This window comes from Heterodontus francisci, chromosome 8, assembly GCF_036365525.1.
Source record: "Heterodontus francisci isolate sHetFra1 chromosome 8, sHetFra1.hap1, whole genome shotgun sequence".
NCBI lineage: Eukaryota > Metazoa > Chordata > Chondrichthyes > Heterodontiformes > Heterodontidae > Heterodontus > Heterodontus francisci.
Window position 1 is genome coordinate 25,680,187 of NC_090378.1, and position 19,267 is coordinate 25,699,453.

The 19,267-nt window shown below is 39.6% G+C and overlaps 1 protein-coding gene across 1 annotated transcript in view; it reads right to left on the minus strand.

Annotated features, from left to right (window-relative positions):
* Nucleotides 1–471: 471 nt before the first annotated feature.
* cnn3a (calponin 3, acidic a) overlaps nucleotides 472–19,267 on the minus strand; it is a 74,688-nt gene continuing 55,892 nt past the window's right edge. The window contains exons 2-7 of the mRNA XM_068036833.1: nucleotides 14,801–14,922; nucleotides 10,762–10,828; nucleotides 9,740–9,877; nucleotides 5,507–5,623; nucleotides 3,862–4,008; nucleotides 472–1,991 (exon numbers count right to left, since the gene is read on the minus strand). Coding sequence (XP_067892934.1) covers nucleotides 1,650–1,991; nucleotides 3,862–4,008; nucleotides 5,507–5,623; nucleotides 9,740–9,877; nucleotides 10,762–10,828; nucleotides 14,801–14,922 — 933 coding nt within the window. The 3' untranslated portion in view covers nucleotides 472–1,649. The remainder of the gene's footprint in view (nucleotides 1,992–3,861; nucleotides 4,009–5,506; nucleotides 5,624–9,739; nucleotides 9,878–10,761; nucleotides 10,829–14,800; nucleotides 14,923–19,267) is intronic.

Here is a 19,267-nt window from a genome sequence, read left to right on the forward strand (position 1 = left end):
AAGCAGTACAAAAATAATAATAATGCTTCGAAATATCAGTGCCTCTCAACTCTGTTGCAACCTTGTAACATGCTTACTGCCAGCTACAGTTCTGAATGGTAAACTATACAAGTGATTCTGAAATTTTATTTAGAAATAAATAAATTTGAAACATTTTAGATTTACTGATTGCTGGGGTAAATTTAGAAATTCACTCCAGCAATCAAATCAACAACTGAGACTTTTCATCAGTAATTACTACAAAAATCAATCTTGATTACGTTGTAATGGAAGGTTGGTTTAAACTCCTCTTTATAACAGCATTGCGTCCAGTTACACAGTTAAGTAAACTGTACCAGAACAGATCATTCACTTATGTGTTTGTCAAATCTAAACAACTTGCATTGTGGAGCACTTTTAACATAGAAAAATGTTCCAAGGCACTTCACAGAGGCATAAACAAAGAAGACAAGCCAAGAAAGGTACAGACAATTATTTCTAGTGAACAAGTTGTCTCTATAGTAATTTTTATTCACAAAAATGAACCATACACAGACATTTATGCCAAAGAAAATGGCAATAAATACAAAATGAGAGAATTCCTACATGGATAAAATATGGCACATAAGTAAAATACATTTAATCTATAGCAAAAATGAAAAAAGCACTGCATTTCGTAAAGTCCCTTTTTAGTACAGATATTTGTTCAATCACTTAACTTTGCAAATTGTTTTGATCATTTCATTTGGTTAAAAGAATGATTTCAATCACAAGCTTTTGCCTCTTCGTATAGACATCTCAATAGTTCCAAATAATGCATTACATCAATGTATATTGTTTTAAACTTATTAACCTACATATTGCATAACTAGTTTTGCTGTTTAACAATTCAGGATGTAAAGGTTTAAGGCATGGTTAACTATTTAAGATTTGTGCCCCAGTACTTTAGCTTTGGACCCCACATAACACAGTAGTGAATGGTTCCTTTTCTTACTTGCAGCTGTTAAGGTCAATTTCACTTCTAACCTTAGAAGGGCTGTTACCCATGAACAAGATATTTTTCACAGTTTTGTGTTCACTTTAAGTTGTGTGTTTGAAAAGGCATTGGTCCCAAACAAAATGGTTATGAAAATTAGAACAAAAATCATAAGACTAAAGGATATGACAACTGGCTAGCTGTAGATGCACATTTACACTGGTTTCAGCTTTTAACATTTGTCACTACATCATAACTGACAGCAACTTGGTGCAGTAAACATGCATTGCATTTGTTTAAAAAGGAAAATGCCAATATCAGCAATATTTCTGGCAGCCTCCCAGAATACAAAAAAACATGCTCTGTAAGAAGGCGGCAATTAAAGTCAAAATACTAAATTTTAAAAGTGGGAAGGCACCAGGTATGATTTCTAAATGTTGATTTTAGGTATTTTCCTTCAAGTCAGAGTGAAACTGAATTATCTCCAGTACTTAAAAATGGTAATTACTGCTACCAGCAAGTGGCAATAAAGAACAGAAAAGCAAGACAGCAAAATACTGATTTTATGGATTAGCTGTGCACAGAAAAGGCAGCAATCCAATCTTTTGGACCTTTAAATTCATGGAAGACTGTGTAGCAAAACCAAAGCTGTCTAGCTAGTTCACAAAGGTGTAATGGGTCATAATACTGCTCATTAATAATCAACACCGTGATCGGAATATTCACCACGGTAATCTCCTTGGTACTCATCCTGATACTCCAGGGGATAGTCGTCAGGGTATTCACCTTGGTAATCTCCATCACTGTATTCTGAGCCATTTGTTCCCTGGCTTCCATTGTGGATGACAGGTTCAGTTGGGGTGGCACAATATTTGGAGTCGTACACCTGCCGTCCCAGGCCATATACAGTCATGCCTGTTTGAGAGGCCCCTTTATTAGTGCCCATCTGCAGTGATATTGTGGAAGTGTCACATTTCTCCGTCGACACTTTTTGATCGTAGATGTGTCTTCTGGTACCTGGGGCTGTCATACCAGCCTAGAGAGAGCAGGGGTTGTGGAGGAGAGTGAAATTATTCAAGGGAACAGGGTTTTAATACAGGTATGAAAGAGTTGGTAGACAATTCCAAACTGTAAAACTAACATTGGCAAAAAAAAAAAAAGCACAATATGAAAAGATGATTGCCAAAACCAGAAATGCAACATCCTGCCTTTGCCAAAATACCAGATTTAGGTTTGGCAAAGGCAGTCTGCAACCTCCCTCTTCAGAAATAAAGCATTGTGCAAAGACTACTGCATATGCTCATGTACAAGCTAATAAATGTAGGCCTTTGTTTGGAAGTTTGAAGTTTGGGGAACAGCTCTCTTATATGAGAATAATATACACAATAGGCTTGGAGTACACCATGACTGTTACTGAAGTCTGTCACACATTTATTAAAATCAAAGGGTCCAAGTGTCTTGCAGTCCAGAGAGCTATGGTGACTCTTGGGATGGCAGAGTGTGGGAAATCCGAATCGGTTGCTGTTTGAAGAAGCTGAGCAGTTTGTTAAAATCGCATTCTCCAATCTCAGCAGTCTGTCTCTTTGCAGGCAGGAATTTGAACTCACTAAAGCAGCGGGGGCGGGAGGGGGAGGTGCAGGTCAGGGAAACAGGAGCCTACAGTAACTGGGAACATCCTAAGCAGCACAGTCAGCCACCCGAGACTAACCGGCCATTACACAAGTATAAATGTTCATGTCCTGTACAGTCACGTGCCAGCTGGAGACTGACCAGGCCATGAAGACTTTAAATGTTTTCAGACAGACTGCAAGTCCCTTTAGTATTAGTAATTAGTAAATACCCAGATCAGTTCCTTACAATTTAAAAAAAAAACTCTGCATTTTCTTTACGCAAGAGTTTTAAAAAAATCTCCACTGAGTACCTAATCCACACCATTCTCTGGGTCATTACATTTCTAATGTAACTGATGTACCACTTGGCTTGTACTTCAAAATATCTCAGCTAACATGACAAATGGAATTTTAGTCCCATGTAAATTGTAACCCTGAAGCTCATATTATAGGCGGATCAGGATTTTTTTGGCTGGATTGTTGGGTGGGGTCCATACATGGATCACTATATATACACACACACACACAAACGAGTATATTTTAGGAATGAGACGGGCTTCTTCTACACAGAAAAACTGCATAGTAGAATGCCAACATACCAAAATCCCAGAATACTGAAATATTTGATTTAGCAAATAGCCTTTACGTCACCTTTAGCTGCCTGACTGCTCAAGTCTCAATTTCCCTGAAGGCTTTCACCACTCAACAGTTTAGCTGTAATCAGGAGTGTGTGAAGTGTGGTGCTGTGCACAGCCCGATTGACTATGGAGGAAGTTACCAACTGCTCATACAGTCCAGATGTGCTCTACTTCACTGACCTGAACTGTTTAAAATTAGACTCTGAATTCAAGTGCCAGTAAGTAGAGCAAAGCGTGTAAAACCAGCTATTTCCTACATTAGTTTGTAACTTCCGGCTTGCTCAGTTGGGCAGTGAGTGGAGAAGTCTTTGGAGCCATCAGGATTCTGAGGCAAGCAGCTTTCTTGTATATTTCTGATTTATTGAACAGATCCAGGTCTGCCAAGGAAGATTTCTACTCAGCCCCCAATGCCAATGGCATCATCCATCATCAGGTGTTTTTGTGGGGACGAGGTGCAGTGTGGGGGGGTGGGGGAACGAGAGCTCTGCATGGAAGGAATGAGCTGTTAGTATGTGCAGTAACTGAGCAGATCATAGAAGGTTTCTAACAAAGGGAGTATATCTGCCATATTACTGAGGATTAGTACCCTTGCAAGGGTTTCAGCTGGGAAAAGATAACATCCAGTTCTAATCGCACATACACACGCTGGGTTGCTTACCTGACTGGCACCTTTGTTTGTTCCCATCTGGAGACTTATGGTTGTTTGATCGTATGGTTTTTCAGTATGAGTCTTCGGATCATAAAGATGTCTTCTAGTCCCATAGGCAGTCATACCAGCTTGGCTGGCACACTTATTGGTCCCCATCTGAAATAAAATGAATCACAAAATTTTCTTTACGGTGGCATCAAAGGAAAGTGAGGGCATGTGACCCAATACAAAAAAGAAAAACATCAACATCTCAGTTGAGAATCCAGATAACATTAATCTGGCCAGTCACATTTCAAAGGATGATTTGAGGATTCAGACAAAATTGGGCTCAATCTCCTCCATCTATCCCCTCTAGGAATGCAATAGGTTACCAGTACTTACTGATGAGGCTGTTTAATGGCCACTTGCACAAGCTACTGGTGGAGGGCAGTGACCAGTGCTTTTGGAACTACATCCCTGCAAGGAGAAAATGCCCTTAGGGAGGGAGAGGTGGTAAGGGTGGGGGGGTGGTGGGGGGGGGGGGGTGCAGAACAAACTTGACATGAAGTGGAAAAAAATCTTGCCGACCAGTAGAGAATTGGAACCCAGATATACTGGGAATGCTAGTTTCAAGTTAGGTCAGGGCTTAGGAGATAGAGAAACACCACATCATAAACAATTTACAAAAGAACCCAAGATTTTAGGAGTTTGACAAGTCTGTCGATCTTTGGGTAAAAAAGTTAAGCAATGTTTATTTTTAAATAATAAAGCAAAGAATTTTAGTTTTAAATCTGACATTTTTATCCCTCCTGACACGTATACACCATGACCAACTAAGGCAGGAGGAACATACTAGTGTAGCACCGTCCTAACTTCAAAATTCCCTTCTTTCTGCACAGGGCACCTGGCTTCTATTGATGCCTCCCCACACCAATATGCTGCTGATTTGAAGCTCAACAGGGTAGATGAAAACTATCATGGAATGCAGTCTAGTTACTGTGACACCATGTCTTGCTGCTTTAATATGGAATAAAGATTATTTATGGTCACTTAACACTTAAATTGCTTGTGACATTTAAAGTCAATAGCTGCATCCAGCTTAGAATTTTTCAGCTTTGCTCTCCTCGATCATTCTATTATCCTGCCCTACCAAAATGAGGGAAATATTTCCTCCCCTTCAAAAAAGGTTTGAGGGGGACAAACTATTGTGACTTTTTCCAGATAGTAGAGCTAAAAAATTTTTACAGCCACAACAAATACTACCCTGAGCAGTCAACAAAGATACAGATTTTGCAGTTGTTTTCTCATTGAAAAGTGGCATGCATCAGTATTATAAGATATCATACTTAACCGTAGATATCAAAACTGAGGAGACATTTTGCATTGAAGCGACAGGAACCCAGAAATCATCTAATCAAAAAATCAGTAATGCAACCATTTGACAACTACATTATTTCATGACAATATCCAACATAACTGACATTCATTACCAGTTTAGTTATTTCTATTCCATTCTTGGGCAAATTAGAGTTTTATTACCAAGATATAACAATTTGGGAAACTGAAAAATATACAGCAGGTACAAACTTGTTTCATCACGACCTTTGTTCCCAGTTAATTAGTGGTGAGGAGAGAGAAATACCTCACAAGTACCTTCGAAATAATTAATGACTACCTGAAGTCCAATTACACTTTGTCCAGCCTTCAGTTTTTCCTCCTTGAAGTGCCTTTCTTGTTTATCTGCATATTTAACGCCAATATCCATTCTTGTGTGAAAACCTTTAGTTTTTGCCTGTTCAAAAGAAATCAAGTATAGCGACACTGAATGCAAGCCACTGTAACTGAAGGAAACCAACAGTTCAGGCAGTGTTTCCTTTGGAACAATTACAGAAAACATAAAAGCAACTAACAAAGATTTAACAGTAAACCTGCATTTGGAACATGGAGACTAAACAAAGTGGGAATAGAGACAAACAAAATGCAACTCTGCAAAGCAGTTGTTCAAGGAACGGCTTCAAAATTTGCAAGTTAACTCCAATAAATCGGAAATATCCCTGGGATGTAAATCAAACTTTACTTGTCTTAGTCCTATCAAAATCAGCCTTTTGGATTCCCCCCTGGTGCTCTCTGCTGCCTTATCATACTCCCTCTTTGATTTCAGCACTAAGGGAGCAATACTGTTATCTTTGCTAATTTTACTTGGATACAAATCAACTAATCCCAACTTTGTCATTTATACTAGGAAGGTGGAAACTTCAAGCTTTCAAATGACATAGGATGGCATGAATTTACTTGAAACATTTGCTTTTATTTGTTGTTTAGCTGCCTCTCTCATCTTACATAGAAGTTACAGCACAAACAAGCCATTCGGCCCATATGCTCCACTCAAGCCTCCCTCCCACTCTAATTCATCTACTCTCATCTACATATCTTCTATTCCTTTCTCCATCATGTACTTATCTAGCTTCCCCTGAAAGGCACAATGCTATTCATTTCACATTCTAACCACTCTGGGTAAATAAATTTCTCCCGAATTCCTTATTGGATTTATTAATGACCATCTTATTTTTATAACCTATAGTTTTGGACTCTTCCACCTAGAAACATTTTCTCTACATCCACCCTATTAAACACCTTCATAATTTTAAAAATATCTCTATTAGGTCACTCCCTCAGCCTCATCTTTTCTAGAGAAAAGAGCCCCAGCCCTTTTCTGATTATTATAACCTCTCATTTCTGATACCATCCTTGGAAATCTTATTTGCTCCTTCTCCCGTTCCTCTATAATCCTTTTCATAATATGGAGTCCAGAACTGTACACAGTACTTACGTGTGGACTAACCAAGATTCCATACAGGTTTAATGCAACTTCCCTGCATTTCAATTCTATTCCTCCAAAAATAAACCGCAGTGCTTTGTTTGAATTTTTATGGCTGTATTAACTTGTGTTCCTATTTTTAATGATTGGTGAATGTGTAAACTTCTTTGCTCCTCTAAACCAGTTAAGACTTTTGTATTCCAAGGCATATGTGGCCTCCTTATTCTCCCAACTAAAATGAATAACCTCACACTTACTAACCTGCGAGTTACACGCTCATTCCACAAGTTTATTAACGTCTTGTATTTTGTTGCAATCCCCTTCAGCACTCTGCTGTCCGTGATTTAACTTGCACCAAGTCCTGTTCCACTGTCACCCCTGTGCTCCCTACATTGGCTCCCGGACAAGCAACGTCTTAATTTTAAAATTCTCATCCTTGTTTTCAAATGCCTCCATGGCATTGCCCTTCCCCATCTCTGTAATCTCCTCCAGCCCCACAACCCTCCAAAATATCTGCATTCCTCTAATTCTGGCCTCTTGTGCATCCCTGACTTCAATCGCTCCATCATTGGTGGCTGCACCTTCAGTTGCCTCAGCCCCAAGCTCTGGAATACCTCCCTACATCTCTCTGCCTTGCTTTCCTCCTTTAAGACACTCCTGAAAACCTACCTCTTTGGCCAAGCTTTTGCTCATCTGACCCAATATCTCCTTGCCTCAGTTCCATATTTATTTTATAATGCTCCCGTAAAGCGCCTTGGGATATTTTATTACGTTAAAGGTGCTATAAAAGTTGTTGTACTAACTATACCCCCCATCCAACAAAATTTAGTGTCATCTGCAAATTTTCTTTCCAATTTCCAAGTCTAAATCATTAATGCAAATGGTGAACAGCTATGATCCCAGTGCCAATCTTTGTGGAATATCACTTCTCACCTTCTGCCAGTCTGACCAATATTTCTTGAAGCATTTGTAAAATCAAGAAATTTTCAGCTGGTCTTAGTTGCTTAAAAGATTTCTAAACGGAGCACATTTTAGCCCAATGAGCAACTTACTGTTGACTGAATGCAACAGATTATACATCAGTAATATTTTAAAAGTACAGTATAAAGCATTTCTTAGAGCAGCTATTGCCCATCCACACTTCATTCAATGCTTTCATGCTCATTTTATTTGTAACTTTATCCAAGTGTAAGCATTAAGTGTTTCAAAAATGGCAAGATCTTTTTCCTACATAATCAAAACCAAAATTAAGCATCAAAACTGCTTAGAAGATTACTGATTCCAAACAGATAGGAACTGCTTCTTTAAAATATCACAATACAAAGAATGAGACGGGGCATATTGGAAGCAAATAAATGCCAAGCCAAACCACTGCCAATTAGAGGAGTAAAACTGAAATGGGATAGGGGAGGAGAGAAAGTGGTAAGACAGAGGGTAATGGCAAGCATCCAAAAAGAAGATCAGATTCATCTGAAGATAAGCAACTTTTGACTTTGCTACTGCAATATTCAAGGAACACTAGTAGTCAGATTTTCTTTACTGTTCAGTGCAGACAAACAGTAATTTAGTAGAAAATATGAAATGGACAAGGAAGTGGAAGAAGAGAGAGAAACCAGCAGGACAAAGAAACCAGATGGACAAAAGTGTACACTCATCCTTATGTAAGGAATGGGCATTCCAAAATAATTCAGTTTCATCAAGAACATGGAGATTGATGGCGTGATGGTGGAAGTTTCAGTACTTTAGTAAAATATATATTTCCATTTTTGTTTTAACCCTAGTATACTGGGCCAAATTCTATAGCTCAAAAGCACTCTCAGATGCAGACCCCATTGCTCTGCAGCACACTTTTAAAGTTAATGTTGGGTAACAGGAGTTTTAGTGGTGCTAAAAAGCCACAGAAAGGATTACTGCCCACAGACACAAGAACATCACACTTTCACAGTATCTCCTGCTTTTGAGTGCGAAATGGTGGTATCAGAAGGCAATATTGTTATCACTTTTAAAGTCTTTGTTCAGTTGAAAACCAAATCTTAGAAGGAAACAAGTGATTTGTGTAGCAGCTGGCATACAACGGTGGTGACAAGAAACCTGCAGTGTCAGCATCAGTGCATCTCCTTCTGGTCTAATCTGCAGGGGGCCTACTTTTGAGATAGCATATGTACATCTAAATAACAGCCCAAGCATGCAGAAATTAAAAATGTAACAGGTTGCATGGTCTTTTAATGACCTTGGTACATGCAATTCCTCGTACAATAGACACAAATAAACCAAGATCTGAACTCCTGTGCCCATCATGTCCTCAAATAATTGACTGTGAAGTGCTTTTGGGATATGAGGACATGATGGGCACAGGAGTTCAGATCTTGGTTTATTTGTGTCTATTGTACGAGGAATTGCATGTACCAAGGTCATTAAAAGACCATGCAACCTGTTACATTTTTAATTTCTGCATGCTTGGGCTGTTATTTTTATATTTTATTTATATATATTATATATATTTTATTTAGATGTACATATGCTATCTCAAAAGTAGGCCTTCACAGTCAATTATTTATTTTCATTCCATTAATTATTTTCTGAAATGTAGTCACTTATGGAAGTAAAAGCAGCTGCCGATTTGTGCACAGCAAAATCCCACTATAAGTGCAGATACTTTTAGTGGTGCTGGGTGATGGATAAGCATTAGCCAAAAGAGGACTCCCCCCATACCCCACCGCACCCCCACCTACTCTTCTTTGAATAGTTCCATGGGATCTTTTACATCCACTTGAACAGGTAGAAGGGAACTCTATTTAATATCTCATCCAACAGACAGCACTTGCAACAATGCAGAACTCCCTCAGTCCTGCACTGAAGTGCTGGCCTAGACTATGTGCTGAAATCCTGGAGTGGAAATTGAACCCACAAGCTTCCAACTCAGAGGTGAGAATGTCAAGTCAATCAGGCAACCAAACTTAGTACCAGATATTAAAAGGTAATTAGCCTCCAAAATTAAAAAAAAATTAAAAACATTAATGGGATCTGGGCTGCATTAAAACCATACATTAACAACTTCCTAGATTAGACTCCCTCCATAATCGCACTTACCAGACTTGCAAGTGCCAAAAGTGTTGTCTGTACTTGAGTCAGGTTCCCATTCTCAAAAAGGTCATTTGCTTCAAAGATGTCATGTGGTTTCATCCCATAACACTGAATGGCTTTAATAAAGTTACCAATATTCTCCAGCTGAAGAAAAATAGACCAAGCAGTTAAACAATGTACTCTAGCCCACTTTTGAAAGATATACAGTTTTATTAATATACCAATTTCACTACCATCCCCACCCTTCTTAATACACTGACTCTTTGCTGGGGTATGCCTCCATTGTCTTACACAGCTGGTGGTTCTTCACATGTATCAGGAGGTTATTCAACCATGGATGGCACCACAGAAAATCCAAGAATGTCATAGCATCAATTGATGGTATTCCTTTGTTCACACACTTCATTCCAAAATACCTTCTGGCAGAACAGTAAACAATACTGCTAAACAGGAACTTTATAGAAAAGAATTTGCCAATTTAAATTTTGCTCGAGTGTGTCCACAAATGAACTGTGAACAAACCTTAGAAATTAGCAACCATCCTTTTATAAACTGACAGCTCTGGACTGGCATCCAGAGCCAAACAGGATACTGAACCAGACCAATTAAACAGAATGCTTCCCAAGCTTGTGGTTGACATTAGCCCAGCAGCTGCCTGGCAGCTTTTCAATAAGAATGTCAGGGAAAGGAGTTGAAAATGAACCAACTAAGAGAGCTCAACTGGGGTATGGCTCACTGGGTGCTTTCCAGTATACCCTGTCCAGCTGGCAGTTCACCTTAGTATCAGCAAGTTATTCAATCATAGAGAGTACCCCAGCCAATCCAATCATGAGAGCAGCAGGTGAGAACGTGTGCCAAGGTCAGCAATGGACAGCTCAGAAGTGCCCAAATCATTTGCACATTACTCAACTATACATACAAAAACCAGGCAAGATACCAAAAAACACCGGTAGAATCAAACTCCCAACATTAGTCAGGACAGAGCTGGTTAGAATAGCTTTAAGAAAACAGACAGTTACATTTCTTACCTGATGCCAGTTTAATTTGGATTCATTTATTTTCTTGATTGAATTGGGTTGTAGCATGTTCATGAGCCTGAAAGATTGATCAAGAAGGATTCAGTACAACTTCTAACCATTTGGCCGAAGCCAAAATTTTTAATTAAAGGCCAACTAAGCTGTTCTAGACTCTCAAATCTGCAGCTTACTACCTTGTCGATTGTGGTATTTCTTCGCTCACACACTACATTCCAAACTACTTTCTTTCAAGATGGTAAACTATATAGTTAACCAGGAACTTTATAGAAAAGCATTGGTTAGTTTAAACATCGCCAGTGTTGGGCTATCTAACTTTAGAAATTAGTAACTATCTTTTTACAAACTAACAGCTTTAGACTGGCATCCAGACACAAACAGGATACCAAACCAGGCCAGTTAAACCAAGCTGTTTACCCGAACCTGCAGTTGCAGCTTTTCAAGAAGAATATCAGGGAGTTGAAAATTAGCCAATTCAAGAGCACAACACTTCAAAACTGAAAAGCTTGGAGCAGGGTCCAGGATTCATCATTCAGAGGGACTACCTCCTGCTTGTGCAACTGGTCCATTTGCATTAGATAGGTTTCACAAACACAGGGATGGGGTGATGAATTGAAGAAAATCCCAACAAGAAACATATGGCTGCAACTGCCACAATCTTCATTCCCTAAAGGAGGTGTTTTTCTGCCATATTTAAATGTAACTTTTGAATTTTTATATATTAAAAAAAACACTCCAGATGCATACAGCTTCAGTCAAGAGAACTGAATCAAGTTTATCAATAAATTTGAACGCTGATATGGCTTTGAGCACACTGAGCACAAGTCAACTGTGCCAACAATAAAACTGTTACTGTAATCAGCTATGGACATTCTGGCAAAAAGCCATTTGAGACAGCAGCTCGGGGAATTATCTGCATGAACGTACGTTGTGGAAAAAGAAAGTTTAAGTATTTAAAGTTTTCCATCTGAACTTCTGAGGAAACTGTTCCATGAACAGCTCAAAACCAATTTAAACAGCATAGCCAGATGCCCAGACCCAGTGCAATAGACATTTTGCCTACTTCACTGCCTAGTGCTCAGACCAGTGCAGGAGGCACTTTGCCTATTTCAAAGTACGCCTAACAAAAATAAACAGGTGTTAAAAGTAGGTTTACTGCACAAGTCAAAAGACCCAACAATATGGAAGGAAAAAGGCATGCCATAAAAAGCCTTGTGTAAATCCTGCAGCTATGCCACAGTAGCAAATGGGTCACCACAGGTCTGTGATATTGCAACAGAAGTCCAGTGGGAAGATGGAGACAGTCTAGATGAAATGCTGCTTGAAGTTCAATCAGATGCTGGGCTGAGGGAAACCAGAAGGGGGCTTTATGGAATCTGGCCAAGTCTACAGGAACAAAATTTAAGTTGGTTAGGATTGGAGTCTAATTAAGTATATCAGAACTGTTTCTGTAGGAGATTTTTGCATATTTAAACAATCTTCAGAGATGCCACCTTAATCAATGCATAAATGATTTAGAAAGTTGCCTTTTTGTCAATTGTTGGTTTCCCTCATCCCCCATATTAGCAACCTCCAAGGTAGAAATCACACTCTAAAATCAAGGTGTGTATATTTCTCTTAGCATGGCCGCTGGGCACCATCTTTGCTTCCACTCACAGTAGTCATTCTGAGCTGACCTACAAATTCACATTGAGTTGTTTCTCCAATGTGAAACCTGCTTCATTGTGCTGTACATCAGTGAAGAAATGCTGTATCATAGTCTGTCAGTCAGTCAGCATCGGTAAAGAAAAAAAAGGTTGTAATGTTTCAGGTGTGTATCCTTCATCAGAAACTTAAATAGTTGCGAGATAAACAGGAATTTCAGCAAGCTTGTAGAAACAGATGCTGCTTGGTCTGTTCTTATTTCAGATTTCCAGCATTTGCAGCTTTTCCTTTTTATTTTTATAGAATGCCAGATTACCTCCTTTAAAGTACAGTCTTCCTCATGTTTTGAACGGCAATCATTCTCCACAAAAGTTACACCCAACCTGTCCTCTGTTCCCGCTTTGGCTTATTTGGAGCCATCTGAACAAAATAGCATAGATGCATTTTATTAGGCGTTACCTTTGGATAGTCGTGGCATTCGCGTGGTGTCGGATGGATGTGCATGAAAATCCCACTCCAGAGACTTCAGCACATAATGTCGGCTATCACTGCAGGGCAATACTGAAGGAATGCTGCACTATTGAAAGCACTATTTTTTGGATAAGACATTAAAATGGAGCTCACATCTGCCCACTCAAGTCAATGTAAAAGATTATTCAAAGTATTTTGGCCAACATTTATCCCTCAACCAACACCTAGTACAGATAATCTGGTTTTGTATTTCATAGCTGTTTGTGGGACCTTGCTGTGTGCAAACTGGCTGTCATATTTTCTACACTGCAACAGCAACTACACTTAAAAAGGTACTTAATTGGCTGTAAAGTTCTTTGGGACATGCTGAGGTGGTGAAAAGCACTATGTAAATAAAAGTCTTTCTTTCCATTGCTTGTGATCACTGTCCTAGTGTTGTCTGATTTGGTCAAAAGATTTGTGGACATGACCACAGCAAAGCGCTTGGAAACATCTAAATGGAAAATCGTCTGGTCTAGATTCAAAGAATGCAACTTCCCTCATGACAATGATGGATTTTCCTATTGACAATTGTGCTGTATTTAAAGAGTAAGGCATCACTAAGTTTGCAATTTTGAGTCTCCCATACATAATCCTAGCAGTTTCTTGTTCGGATGCATTAGCCTTTATTGTGAATGTGAATTCAGGATGTTTAAAAAAAAACTAATTTCAAATTTGTTCTGATGAAGGGTCACTGACCCGAAACGTTAACTCTGCTTCTCTTTCCACAGATGCTGCCAGACCTGCTGAGTGGTTCCAGCATTTCTTGTTTTTATTTCAAATTTCAGTACCTCATTCTCATCCATCCAGCCCTCCCTCTCTTTTAAAGTTATCTGTCTGTTACCCTCCAAAGCCCCATATGATTTTTTTCACTGTGATCACCTCCCATAGCCTTTGTATCAAGGACCTCTTCAGTGTTGAGCGATTTCAGCCTTTATCTAAATTCCTCTGGTTCTTTCTCCTCAGATTTCTCCGTCTGCACTTCAACTCCCCCCGCCCGCACTTCAACTCCCCCCGTCCAAGGTTACCCCTTCAACTTTTCTATCGTAAAAGGTCTCGCAACACCACCATAATATCACTGCCTGTGTTAACTGGTTCAACTAAGTGCCCTCTATTTTGCCATGACACCCTGGTTCAAATCTTCAGCCCCTTGTCTTCCCCATTACAATTCCCACTTCCGCACCCTCAAGTCTTAGGATCACTGACTCAAGTCTGCACCTTTAGGGTGTTCCAACTGCTTCACAAAGACTTACTTTCAGAGTGTAATTTCTGCCTTTTTGTACATATGCAGAATGCAATTTATTGGTTTATAAATTAAAATGACAGCCAGCTTTCAATTAACAGAATGGTAAACGAAGGTGGTTAAATGTAACAAATTGAATATAAACAGAAGCAAGCAGCATGTAAACTGTATTTCCTACATTACAACAGTGACTACACTACAGCCAATCAAGTACTTTTTGTAAAGCACTTTTGGACGTCCTGAGATTGTGCAAAATGCTATGTAAATATACGTTCTTCTGTTTTCCCATTTAAGCCAGCACAAGAAAATAATAAAAACAGAAAATGCTGGAAATACTCAGCAGGTCAGGCAGCATCTGTGAAGAAAGAAACAGAGTTAAACGTTTCAGGTCTATGACCTTTCATCAGAACTCAGCTTTCCAGCACCCACAGTATTTTGCTTTTGTACAAGAAAATAGGACACATTTTTGGAGGCAATCTTTCCAAAGTCGAGATGTGGCCAGAAATAGAAACATTAAGCACTTTTGACGCCAGCACAAGGAAACTGCAGCACAGTCCCAGACTCTAAAGTGCAACATGGCAGCAGCATAATGGACACCAGCGGGAACAGGGCTTAGCAAAGCAGTCAATTACTTACATGCAAAGAATGACACCATCCTTAAGGCTGACCTGGAAGTTCTCACCCAAGCGTCTGCCTGTGACTTCTTCAATCCAGACTCGCAACTCTTCCTCTTTCTGAGGGTCATATTTCTGAAGAATCTAGAAGAAACAACCAAAATATATGATATACATACATTACCACATAATTGAATGTACATCTACGCATCGACAGTGATGACTCTCGTGTGCTGAAATTTGAGATTTGTGCAGCACTCCAGGCATCCTTACTCAAGAAAGGGCGTAAGGACAGCCTGACCAACTACAGGCCTATAACATCAGTGATAGAAACAATAATCAGGGAAAATATCAATGGACACTTAGAGAGATTCGGGTTAATTAAGGATAACCAGCACGGATTTCTAAAAGGCAGATCATGTTTGACTAATCTAATTGAATTTTTTGATGAACGACAGACAAGGCTGATGAAGTCAATGTGGCAGATGGTGTTTATATGCATTTTAAGAAAGCATAAGGTACCACATAAAAGGCTGGTTAACAAAATTGTGGCTCATGGAATAGAAGGGTTAGTGTCCAATTGGATAATAAATTGACTTAAAGACAAAAAACAGCGAATTGTAGGAAATGGTTGTTTTTCAGACTAGAGGATGGTAGCCAGTGGTGTTCCCAAGGGTCAGTGCTGGGACCACTGCTTTTTTTGCTACATATGCTCCATACTTGGATATTGGAATACAAAGTAGAATCTCAAAATTTTCCACAACAAAAAACTTGGAGGTGAGGCAAACAGTGAAGATGATACGAGTTACCGCAACAGGACACAGATAGGTTAGCAGAATGGGCAGAGAGGTGGCAGATGGAACTTAATACTGAGAAGTGTGAGGTGATGTATTTTGGCAGAAGGAATAGGGAGAGGCAATAGACACTTAATGGCACAGTTCCAAGAGTGTGCAGGAACAGATGGGCCCGGGGATGCATGTGCATCGAGCTTTGAAGGTGATAGGACATACTGAGAGAGTGGTTAGTAAAGCACCTTGGGTTTCACGAATAGAGGCATTGAATACAAAAGCAGGGAAGTTATGCTGAACCTTTACAAAGCTCCGGTTAGGCCCCAACTGAAGTATTGTGTCCAGTTCTGTTCACCACACTTCAGGAAAGATGGGAGGGTCCTTGAGGGTGCACAGGAGATTTATCAAAATGGAGGATTTTAGTTGGAAAAGCTGAGTTTGTTCGCCTTAGAACAAAGGAGATTGAAGGGAGATTTAGTAGATGTGTACAAGATTATGACAGGCTTAGATAAGTTAGAAAAGGGAAAACTGTTCCCATTAACAAACAGTACAAGGATTAGGGGATACAGATTGAAAGTTTTGTGCGAAAGATGCAGGGTGTTGGAAGCAGAGATTATCAATTTAAAAAAAATCTCTCTTCAAGAGTAAGTTGGACGGCCACCTGAGAGAAGTATACTTGCAGGGCTATGGGGATCGAGCGGGGCGGTGGGACTGATTGCATAGCTCAGTGAAGTGCCGTATATGACTATGACTCTAATCTGGTTTCCTGTAGAGAATTGCATCATCTTTATTATTGGCATTGCTTTACTGGTGGAAAAAGAATGTCATCACTAACTTGCACAAGCTGAAAACATACAATGATGGACCTTCCCTCATAAAATACAAGCATTACAATAAACCCATTGGAAACTTCTGGTACTTTTCTTTCATAAAGCCTCAATATGAAATACTTGGTCAAGGTTTGAGCATGAATGCTCTCCAATAAGAATCCAAAGTCCTAAAGGCCAGATTAGGTCTTGCATGAGGAATCTTGGCAATTAATCGACGTAATGAATGACAGTTGCTCACTTCCATTTTGAGACCAACTATTAGTTAATACTTCAGGATTCCTAAGAAACATGAGGAGCAAGCTTGTGGACTATATTCCACCAAGCTAATAACTGCATGACTGACCCTACTTTGGCAATCTTACTTGTTCACAATTCACAAGAGAGATCATGCCTAGACTCTAACCTCACTAACAGCTCTCCCTGAACCCGTCATTATGACATGTGACTCAGGGTCTGACTGTTCCTCTTTTGGAAGCTTTGTATTTCTTGCTTACACAGAACCTGAAGGAGCAATTTTACCTTGAGCCAAGTTGTCTACGCCAGTTTTGGAACTTCACGCAACAAGCTTTTTGCTGAGGTATAAATAAAATCCTATAGGAGCATAGGAAGATAGGAACAGGAGTAGGCCATTCAATGAGATCATGGCTGATCCGCAGCCTAACTCCATATACCTGCCTTTGGCCCATATCCCTTAATATCTTTGCTTAACAGAAATCTATCTATCTCAGATTTAAAATTAACAACTGTTCTAGCTTCAACTGCTGTTTGTGGGAGTGAGTTCCAAACCTCTACCACCCTGTGCGTGAAGAAGTGCTTCCTAACATCTCTCCTGAACGGTCTGCTCCTAATTTTTAGACAATGCCCCCTAGTTTTACAATCTCCAACCAGTGGAAATAGTTTATCTTTATCTAGCCTGTCTTTTCCTGTTAATATCTTGAAGACTTCAATCAGATCACCCCTTAACCTTCTAAATTCTAGCGAAAACAGGCCTAATTTGTGTAATCTCCTCATAACCTAACCCCTGTAGTCCAAGGCCCTGCACTCCCTCCAAGGCCAATATATATATCCTTCCTAAGGTGTGGTGTCCAGAACTGCTCACAGTACTCCAAGTGGGGTCTAACCAGGGTTTTGTACAGCTGCAACATAACCTCTGTGCCTTTATACTCCAATCCTCTAGATATAAAGGCTAGCATTCCATTAGCCTTTTTGATTATTTTTTGCACTTGCTCGTGGCATTTTAAAGATCTATGCAACTGAACCCCCAAGTCCACTGTACTTAACCTCTTCCCATTTAGAAAGTACCCTGCTCTATCCTTTTTTGGTCCAAAATGGATAACCTCACACTTGCCCGCATTGAAATCCATCTGCCACAGTTTTATCCACTCACCTAGTCTGTCAATATCTCTTTGCAATTTTATGCGATCATCTAGACTGTCTACAAAGCCACCTAACTTCGTATCAGCAGCAAATTTGGATATATGACTTACTATGACATCATCCAAGTAGTTAATGAATAATGTGAATAATTGAGGCCCCAACACAGATCCCTGCGAGACACCATTAGTTACATCCTGTCAATCAGAGTACTTAACCATTATCCCCACTCTGTCGCCTACCACTCAACTAACTTTCTAACCATGTCAATAATTTGCCCTCAACTCCATGGGCTTCTACCTTAGTTAACAGTCGCTTATGTGGGACTTTATCAAATGCCTTCTGGAAGTCCATATAAATAACATCCATAGACAATCCCCTGTCCACTACCTTAGTCACCTCTTCAAAAAATTCAATCAGATTTGTCAGGCATGACCTTCCAGTCATGAATCCATGCTGGCTGTCCCTGATTAACTGAAATTTTTCTAGGTGTTCAGTCACCCTATCCTTGATTACAGACTCGAGCAACTTGCCCACCACAGATGTCAGGCTAATTGGTCTGTAATTTCCTTGGTTCCCCCTTTCACCTTTCTTAAAAAGTGGAGTGCCATGTGCAACTTTCCAATCCAGAGGGACCACTCCTGAATCTAAGGAACTCTGAGAGACTATAGTTAGGGCATCTACAATGTGCTCCCCTACTTCCTTTAACACCCTCGGATGGAAATCGTCAGGTCCTGGGGATTTCTCACTCTTTAGTTCCATTAATTTCCTTGTTACTGATGATTTACTTACGTTGATTGTATTAAGTCCTGGGAATACTCAGACTAGGCAGCATCTGTGGAGAGACAAGCCATTTTGTTGCCCTCTTCAATTCTTTGCTCATGCCACAAACCTATCAAAGGTTTGCTCCTGCTACCAATCTGCATCCTTCACATCTCCATCATATTCTATCTGCCTGCCTGCTTATTTCTAAAAACTTAATATAAGGAGATGGCAAGTGAAAAAACAAGAGGAGGACTGTAACTTGCAACAAAAATAGGTGCAACATTTTAAAATGGAGAGCCATAAATGCTAGATTATAAAGAGTGGACGAGGCCATTTGAGCGAAAGCACGAGTTAATCTTGGTACGCAAAACTGGCTTGCATCAGTCTGGGAGTGTTCTTTGATAAATAAGCTCCAGAAAAAAAATTTTGACAACGTAAATGGGCTTCACACTGCTCATGCCCCAGAGTTTGCTCTCATCCAGTTTTCAGCATTTTCTTTTGAATATTGTTTTAGCTAATGATGCAAAACATCTGTCAAAAGACCATCGATCATTAAACTAATTAAAACAAATAATTATACACTTGAGACCGCAATCCTTTGAGATTTAGAACAAGAGTGCTCCTAACAGAAAAGGTGGTGCAGATATTTTCACTAAAGTACAACAGGATTGGGTAGTAGCCATCAATGCTATAATCATTTCTAACTTAGTCGAAGGAACCATTCAAACCAAA